Source organism: Zerene cesonia, unplaced genomic scaffold (genome assembly GCF_012273895.1).
Source record: "Zerene cesonia ecotype Mississippi unplaced genomic scaffold, Zerene_cesonia_1.1 Zces_u001, whole genome shotgun sequence".
NCBI classification, from domain to species: domain Eukaryota; kingdom Metazoa; phylum Arthropoda; class Insecta; order Lepidoptera; family Pieridae; genus Zerene; species Zerene cesonia.
Window position 1 is genome coordinate 3,410,003 of NW_024045131.1, and position 9,567 is coordinate 3,419,569.

At 39.2% G+C, this 9,567-nt stretch overlaps 1 protein-coding gene across 1 annotated transcript in view; it reads right to left on the reverse strand.

Moving 5' to 3' along the window:
* Positions 1–9,567, reverse strand: part of LOC119838094 (ankyrin repeat domain-containing protein 50) — a gene marked incomplete at its 5' end in the record, with an annotated part of 34,835 nt that overhangs the window by 20,980 nt on the left and 4,288 nt on the right. Inside the window, 11 exons of the mRNA XM_038363905.1 lie at positions 1,961–2,024; positions 2,970–3,093; positions 3,913–3,999; positions 4,550–4,708; positions 5,239–5,372; positions 5,985–6,107; positions 6,702–6,801; positions 7,293–7,392; positions 8,066–8,191; positions 8,694–9,315; positions 9,512–9,522. Of these exons, the coding sequence (XP_038219833.1) occupies positions 1,961–2,024; positions 2,970–3,093; positions 3,913–3,999; positions 4,550–4,708; positions 5,239–5,372; positions 5,985–6,107; positions 6,702–6,801; positions 7,293–7,392; positions 8,066–8,191; positions 8,694–9,315; positions 9,512–9,522 (1,650 nt within the window). The remainder of the gene's footprint in view (positions 1–1,960; positions 2,025–2,969; positions 3,094–3,912; positions 4,000–4,549; positions 4,709–5,238; positions 5,373–5,984; positions 6,108–6,701; positions 6,802–7,292; positions 7,393–8,065; positions 8,192–8,693; positions 9,316–9,511; positions 9,523–9,567) is intronic.

A 9,567-nucleotide genomic window follows, 5' to 3' on the forward strand; every position in this document is an offset into this window, starting at 1 on the left:
GTGGGAGAAAAACGGGTGTGAGTTACATACATACAAACATACAAGTGAAGCTAATAAAAGCGTGTTAATAATAAAAATCGTATCGTAAAAATGTTTTATGCACCTTTTATATAAAATAACATTGTCTTAACCAAAATCGTCTCTCACACAATCGAAGCACATTAAAAATATCTCCCAAACTAAATTATCACTTGATAATTTTCTTGTGATCGCTAAAGATCCATTATTACATCCGTCGGTTTCAAGAAATTAGTAAATATTTCAAAACAGCATCCGCAACGCATCACACTAACACGAACACAAACACGTAAAGAAACACTTCGAGCAAGAAACGCGTCCTCCCTCCGCGACGTTCTATTGTCAACTAAACGATTTATGCATTATATGACTAAAAATTGAACAACAACGCGCGCTCGATTCTACCCCTTATCATTAACGCGATAAGAGTCATTTCGCAGAAACCATATGATAATAGAATAAGTAGAAATCTCGTAATCGGAATTAGTTCGGAATGAATAATCGTCTAAAAATTATAATGAACCGTGTGATAAAATATGCAAAAAAAAAATTCACTTTACATATTTTTTCCTTGGAAAAATCGATAAAGAAAATTTTAGTTTTTTTTTCATCGAGATATTTGGTCTGTTTGTAGGTGGTATACACGGTAAAGCAAAAACATAAAAAAACATTTCAATACAATTTTCGTTTTGCCTGTATTTGTGTACGTTTGTTACGGCTCTCTGAAACCGCCGGACCGATTTTCACCCGACTTTCACAAACAGACAGCTGATGTATTCCACGCGGGTTCGGGCCGTAATCCAGCACACTGGCCAAGTGCGGGTTGGCAGATGTCACATGTCGCCGAACTTTAAATTCTACGATATGCCGAATTCCAAACGTTCCCAATTTTTCAATAACGTAATAATCCATTGTAACTAATAACATAATAAGGAAAGAGGTTTTTTCTTGTAAATAACTAATTAATTAACTAATTATTACTACAGTAGTTATTAAACACTAATTGCATTATTCTAATTACGATGTTTAGTTTAACGAATAATTAAAAAAACGTAATGCGTAATTAGAAGTGAACGGTTAATTTATTTACTGTTTTGTTTTTCGCCTAAACGTCATCATAATCATAATTTTATTTCCGAGAACACATATTATAATGTAATCTATATATCTATACTAACGATAACAGCTTGTGTATGTGATTTTTTTTTTTCGCGCTAACCTCTGAAACGAGTGGACCGTTTTTGAAAACTCAAATGTTTATTTATTCAATTAGACTTAATCGTAACACGTAATTTATATACATTAAGATTAAAATAGACAGACAAATTGACCACAATACCACAAACATTTTTCAGATTTATAAGGAAAAAGGAATGTTTATACAATAATTATTTGTTATGCTAACACACTAATATTATGAATGTGGAAGTTTGTTTGTTTGGATGTTTGTCCGTCAATCGCGCTGAAACTACAGAACGGATTTTAATGAAATTTGGTGTACAGACCGGGTATGACTTTTTATCCCGATTAAATGCTCCCTTGGGATGAAACAGGAATCTTGATATCCGGGCGGAGCCGGGACGAATGTCTAATAAATAAGTACATAAATAAATCTATATATATAAAAATTAAGCCCGTTTTCCTTGGTTACGGCATCACGCGTGAATGGCTGGACCGATTTCACTAAGCCTTTTTTTGTTGTATTTGTTATTATTAGGAGAAGGTTCTTACGGAAAAAAATATGAAGAAAATCTCTCACAAATATTGAAAAATGTACATTTAATTTTGCATATTTTAAAAAACCCGAGTAACAAATGTCAATGTCATTCACAGCCATAGATTGTATTTATATAAGGAGTTGAAATAGGGAGATGAAAGCGATATAACCGAATACCACGCGGGCGAAGCCGCGGGCAGAAAGCTAGTAAATAAATAAACATACCTGACGCAGACTCTTTACTCTCCGACTCTGGATCGCCGTCTTTTTCTTCCGTTTTCGAATCGTTCTGAAACACGGTTTTATTTTATCCCTACTAATATTATAAATGCGAAAGTAACTCTGTCTGTCTGTCTGTCTGTTACGTTTTCACGCCTTAACCACTTAACCAATTTTTTTGTAATTTGGTATGAAGGTAGAACTGAATTTGGGAAAGGACATAGGATAATTTTTATATTAAAAAATGGTAGAAGGAGTTGAAATGGGGAGATGAAAGCGATATAACCGAATACCACGCGGGCGAAGCCGCGGGCGGAAAGCTAGTTAATATATAAATACTAGCTGCGCCCCGCGGTTTCACCCGCGTAAGTCCGTATCCCGTAGGAATATCGGGATAAAAAGTTGCCTATATGTTATTCCAGTTGTCCAGCTGTCTACGTACCAAATTTCATTGCAATCGGTTCAGTAGCTTTTGCGTGACAGAGCAGCAAACACACACACACACCCTTACAAACTTTCGCATTTATAATATTAGTAGGATTAGTAGGATAGTAGGAAGTAGGATAGAAGGATAGGATAGTAGGATTATAATATTAGTAGGATTCTTTCAAAATTTCTCATTTATTTATTTACAAGTTAAAGATAGACTGATCTACCATAGTTACCAAAGATATCTAGAAAAAGATAAACCTATACGTGATCTCCAATATTGAAACAGCAGGCCGTAAGCGTATAAGGTCAGTTTATATAAGGATATAGATTTTATTCACCTCCTACTTTATGTATGCACTTCTAAGTTTAGTATATTTATGTTTTAGTTATGGACTATCTACCGCTATTAAACTCTTCCTATATCCAACGGTTGCCTGGAAGATATCGCTTTTCAGCGATAAGGCCGCCTAATGTACCGCTCTTCTTTGTTTTTTCTTTCTTTTCTATTTACGTACGTCCGCTTCTTTGTTTTTTGCGGGTGTATTAAAATATATATTTTTCTTTTTATTTAAGGATATCTCACCTGCGTGTCGCACTCCAAGCGTTTCGCTATATCCGTCTCCCTCTTCAGCGCCGCCTCCACGTCACAGCCAGAGTCCAGAACCCAGAGGAGTATCAGCGTGTGCAGGTTCAGCACTTCATCGTCTCTGAAGTCATTGAGTGAATAATTATTTATTTGAAAAAAAAACTTAAATATCAAACATTTTTTTATGTCATAGCGGGCAATGGAGCTGGTGGTTCGCCTGATGGTAAGCGATCACCACCGCCCGGGAACAGAGCAGAGGTAGTGCCTCCGCGGATACGCTGTCCGCTTTTAATGCAAAAGGGGTAAGGAAAGGATTCATGGACTGGAAAGAAGGAATGAGCTGGGAAGTGTGTGGAAAAGGTGCCTCTGGCTATAATATAAATAGATAGATATCCGGCTATGGACATAGCCCATGACAAACAAGAATCTTATAAATAGCTGGTTAACGAACGCATTTCTGTGTGTGTTAATTCATATACATATATTTATACAATACCTAGCTGCGCCCCGCCGTTTCACCAGCGTAAGTCCGTATCCCGTAGGAATATCGGGATAAAAAGTTCCCTATGTGTTATTCCAGTTATCCAGCTGTCTACGTACCGAATTTTATTGCAATCGGTTCAGCAGTTTTTGCGTGAAAGAGTAACAAACAAACACATCCTTACAAACACTAGGAGTAGGATAAAAAATTTATATCGGCTCTAATTACACTTAACTAGCTTTTACCGGCGATTTCGCACGTGTTAAATTCGGAGTAAAACCCCAGACCTCCTCGCTATTTTTCTATGTCTACATAAACCTTCCTCTTGGGTCACTCTATCTATTAAATATACATTTTATCTATATATACATATATTTATTTTCGCTATGTTACACGTAATCTTCACCACCAATAATGGATAGTAATATCAATAAACGTCCATATAAAAATTGAACTCACGTATTTTTATTTTTCTTCTGCGACGACAGATGCTGTTCGAGGTACGTCATGTGATACACGTAGTGGTGAATTTCAAGTGGGGTTAGTCTGAAATTTAATACATACATCTTGTTAACTATGTAATAATAATAATAATAATAATATTGAAGTTTCAAATATGTATATTTCATCCACCTTTGCGAATTGATGGTAAATAATTCCTATCTGTATTGTGACGATACAAAGCGAGCGCTTCTAAACGAAGTCTAGTTATATAAATAAATGTTTGAGTTTCTTGGTATCATCTACAAACATTATGAAATGCAATGGTTCAAGAACCTTGAACCCTGTGCAACCCCAGATTGCCTATTATAACCATATACACCAAAACAAAGTTACACCACCGGAAAGTTTTCATCCATGAATTAAGAAAAGTCAGCGACTACTCGTATGAATGTTTTAAATATTTATTGTTGATGTGCCTCGAAATACATAATAAATCTATATATGTATAAACGCACAGGCCCAACTACTGGACCGATCGGGCCGTGACTATGTGTTAGGCGTCCACTACGAAGGGAATTTTATTAAATTCTCCGCCCCCCCAGGGAGATAGTTTGCACCAATACTCCAAAACGGGGACGGTCCCCCCACTCACCCCCTCGCGAGCAGCGTGTAGCACATGGCGAGCGCGGCGTGGCCGTCGGGCGCGCTGCACAGGTAGCGGCGCGTGCAGTGCTTCACGTCCAGCAGCCAGCCCGCGAACGACGCGTGGAACACGCGCAGGTGCCCCGACCCGCGCTCCATCACCAGCACGCTGCGCACCGCCAGACACGATACACTGCCGCGCTTGCCGTCACACCTCCCACCTCCCACCTCACACGTGTCGCGTGTCACGTGGGACGTGGGACGTGTGTTGTGTTTGTGTGCTGTGGACTGTTTGCTGTGTGCAGTGTGCAGTGTGTAGTGTGATATGTGCTGTGCATTGTGTAATTTGTAACATAACCATGATGTATCATCTATACAATTAAATAATAATAACATTGTCACTCAGTTATTTAAAAATTAAAGTAGCAATCAAAAAACACATACAGACGTGTGTCTAAATATCTTATAACTAGCGGTCCGCCCCGGCTTCGCCAGTGGTACATATGTAGCCTATAGCCGTCCTCAATAAAAGCGCTATCATTACATTGGAATAATTTTTTAAACCGGACCAGTAGTTCCTGAGATTAGTGCGTTCAAACAAACTCTTCAACTTTATAATATTAATAGTATTAGTATAGAGAAAACTTTCATGTTATTTTAATACAGCATAAACATTGACTATCTAATTTTAAACCACACCGTCTCAACAAATGCAGTCTCCTGTTGAAATCCTCTCTCGTGACGCTGTACTCCTTCGTCAAGAGGCACTTGTACAACATCTCCTCCGTCACTCCGCACCGAGCGGCTAGCAACACGTCCAGTAAGAGACGCACCTGTAAGAGAAAGAGAGAGAGTGAAAATGAGCGTTTGTAATGAAAATATGTAGTTTTATTGTAAGTACACTGATTTTTATATCCTTTATTTTATAATTTCAACTTACAGTAATTATCCTGATATTTGACTACCTCCTTCGTGCTATGGTAGAACCGAGAGGTCCTAAGTTTGATTCCCGAAACAAAATTATCTCTAATTAATAGGACACAGAAGGCTGAACACCTACTTGTCCATAAAGAAAATCGATCAGTGAAACAGATGTATATCATGTGCCACATACGTCCAGAGGACAAGGGACTATACCATCACCGATATTTCAAGTTTCGTTCATTTAAAAACTTCGTTAGTAACAAAACACCTGGTTTTGCGTTTCCAACCTTTCATGGTAAAAACTAAAAGATAAGATCAAAAAAACCTTTATAAAGTTTTTTAAGAATTGTGATACAGGCACCCGAATTGGTCGAGTAATTTGGGGAAGGATTAGAAGGATTAGATTAGAATGGAAAAGGATAAGAATAGAAAAATATTAGAATGGGCTTAGAATGAAAAATATAAGAGTGGAAAAGAAATAGGCTAGTTTAGCAAACACCCCACCACCCCACACCCCCCACCTTAGTGAACCGGCGACCGTGGAACAGCCTCTGCGCCAACCAGAGGTAGAGGCCGTTGAGAGTGCCGGGTATTTCGCGTATCTCCCGCAACGCTATGAACCCGTCCGCGACGCCATCCAGCACCTGCACGAGAAACTCATGTATTCACAGTTTCTGCCTATTTTAGTTCAAACACCAATAGAATCTAGGTAATATATAAAAATCTATGGAGAATTTTCTAAAACAGTTAAGGAAAATAATTAAAGTTTGTTATAAGATTTTTAATTAAAACTTAAGACATTTCGTGATTCTCTGTTGTTTGCAATCAAATGTTAATTGAACTATTTACCGTAGAAACCGAGAATGATTTAAAAAACTTTATATTTTTTTTTATAGCTGTTAAATTTTAGTGAAATTCAAAATATCTAGTAAAAATTTGGTGACAATCATGATGATGATGATAATGATGATGTTGATGATTATGTTGGTGATGATGATGATGATGATGGTGATGATGATGATGATGATAATGATCTTCTTGGGGCCATCTTTCATCATCGTCAATCTCATGCGCCAGGATGCACCCATCCGGGGTGATCTGATTATTCAATCGCGCTCGCTCCACGTCATTCGATATGGTGGACAACCAAGGGGCTAAAGGACGTCGTAGACCTTGGGAGCCGTCCCTGTCTGGACCCTAGTTCTTAAGAAGAAAACAATGACAATGTTCAACATTACCTTCTCCAAATAAAGCAGGCACCCATCGCTTTTGATCCTCAAATGGTCCAACGCGGCCGCAGCTGCCGCCGCTGCGGCCGAATCACTTGACACTCGACCGCTGAAAATAAAGGTTTGGGAAAATCAACTTTATTACGAGCATAATAAAGCTGAAAATCATTCCTAGCTAAAGATTCCTAGATAAACGAAAATTGAATCGCTTGACCCACGACAGCTGGTGAGAAATCATTGTAATAATGAACTTTATTCAGTGAGTAATAAAACTGATATCTGAGTAAAGCTGGAAATACTTCGTAACCATGGAGAGATAAGTCATTATAAACTTATGTATGGGTAATTAAGTTAGAATAAGTTAGAAACCCTTTGATCCGATATAATAAATACAAGTATATTGTATATGTTCATAATAACGTTTATTGTATGATAGACTCCAAACGTTCTTAAACAGATTTGTCCAATTTTTTTTTGGAATGTTATATTATTAAAATTGTTAAAAAATGTATGTGATAAGGACTATCACTTTCAGCAAAGTGTACCACACAAATGACTAGCTTTCTATGTAGTGTTAGGTCTTAATCATAGTCAACTCACCGCAACCTAGGTTCCGTGTCCAGTCTGGCCAGCACATATCGCTGGACGTCGGCCGACACGTGGGCGCGCTGCAGCTCGTCTAGCGTTATCTTGCGGAACCCTAGAAATTAGGCGTTCGTTGTTATTGTAGTTTAGGTTGTTATATGATGTGTGGTGGGTGTGTCATGTCTGATATGTGACGTGACGTGCGACGTGTGACGTGTGAAGTGTAACGCGTGACGTGTGAAGTGTAACGCGTGACGTGTGAAGTGTAACGCGTAACGTGTGAAGTGTAACGCGTGACGTGTGAAGTGTAATGCATGACGTGATCTTTTTTTGTTTAAAAAGTATTATTTTCATTTTTAACGTTGTTGTGTTTCTAGTAGTTACAGTTGTATTTTTATTACTTGTGATTTATTAGCTTTGTATGTTTTTATTATGATATATTTCTATGTACTTGAATATTTTATTTGTCTGATATCTATGTTGTGCTGTCCCTGATGAATTAAATGTTTATTACTTACTTTTTACCTTCATACTTTCCCTCTTCTATCCTACTTTCTATCTTTCAAATTCAAATTTAAATCTCATTTAATTGCAAGGACGTAGATACAAATTATAGATTTTTTATTACAATATTATGCGGCTAATACATTCCACCCATAAAAATAAATAAAACAAATAAAAATAGTTTATTCCATTTCAAATTTTTATCAAAATATGGAGTAGTAAGGGCCTCCTAGTAAATTTAAGAAAAAGCCTGTGTCAGAAGGACCATATTATGGGTCACTGACCCGTGAACATCTTGGTCAGGTGGCGCGAGTGGCGCCTGGCGGTGGCCACCAGCAGCAACCAGTGCGGCAGCAGGTGCTGGTGGCGGGACAGCAGGCCGCCCACGCCGCTCTCATTGTCGGATTTACCTGAAATTATGGAGAAAAAAAAATCATGAATAAGTGACAGTCCTGTCCTACTACTTATATATAAAATTCCCATGTCACAATTTTAGTAACGAAACTCCTCCGAAACGGCTGGAACGATTCTTATGAAATTTTGTGTGCATATTGGGTATGTATGTTGTGTGTATATGGGTGGTCTGAGAATGGGACAATATTTATTTTTCATACCCCAAAATTTTAAGAGTAAGACAGAACAGCGTTTGCCGGGTCAGCTAGTCCTACTAATATTATAAATGCGAAAAATTGTAAGGATGTTTGTATGTTTGTTACTCTTTCGCGCAAAAACTACTGAACTATATTTTTAATATATATAGAGTATAATTTATTGAAAAAGAAAAAGATTAAATGAATTATTTTTTTTATACTACACGAGTCTGAACGAGTCAGGTACGTACAAACACACAAACAAAGCTAATCAAAGCGTGTCAACAAACATCCATTAAACAGAACACACTAACACACTCACCGTCCGTCCCCTCGTCGATGGCGTCGACGAGCAGGAACAAGCACTGCTTGGGCGGGTCGATCTCCAGCAGCGGGAACAGTATGGCCCTCTTGAAGCACTCGTCCGGCGCCCTCTCCAGGTTCCGCGGCAGCAGCGCCTGCTGGATCTCGCCGTCCGACAGTAGCTTCTCGTAGTACGCGTTCGCGATCAACGTCCGCTGACTGACCGGCAGCGAGGGTATCGGAGGCGGGTCCTCCTGTTTCCTCTCCACCTCCAGAACGTTCTCGTACTCCGCCTCCGCCTCCGCCGCGTCCGCTGCGGACTTCTTCGGCGACTCCGCCGGTTTCAGCTCGCTCCGGTTTGGATACTTGAAATTCGCGACCGGTATCCGCGACTTGGGCGGCGAGTTCTCCGGCCGCCGGTCCTCCGTCTCCGTGGAGAGGCTCTTTTGCAGCGTCGCCGGTTTCCTCTCGGCGAGCGGCTCGGAGCTCTGCCGCAGCAGGCGGGCGCTGCGCAGCTCCCTGGACTGGCGCTGCGATATGTTGCGCAGAAAGAGATTCTCGTGGTTCTCGTATAGGCGCATTTCGTCTTCGACGAACGGGTTGGTCGCCTTCGCGCTGGTGCGCGGCATTATTTCCGGTAACTGTGCGGAAAGGGGTGTAAATTATTAATCCAATAGAATAGCAGTTAGTTTGAGACAAATTATAATTGTAAAACAAACTATCCTACATCTACCTGTCATATAAGAAAAAATACAAACAGACGAACATAGTACGTCCCCCCTTACGTTTTTTGGAAGTCGTTGATTAAATAGACTCTATAACAAAAATCTTACATACATATTTAAACACTAAGAGCGTATTTCTTAACTGTTTATAGCATTCGGAAATTAATT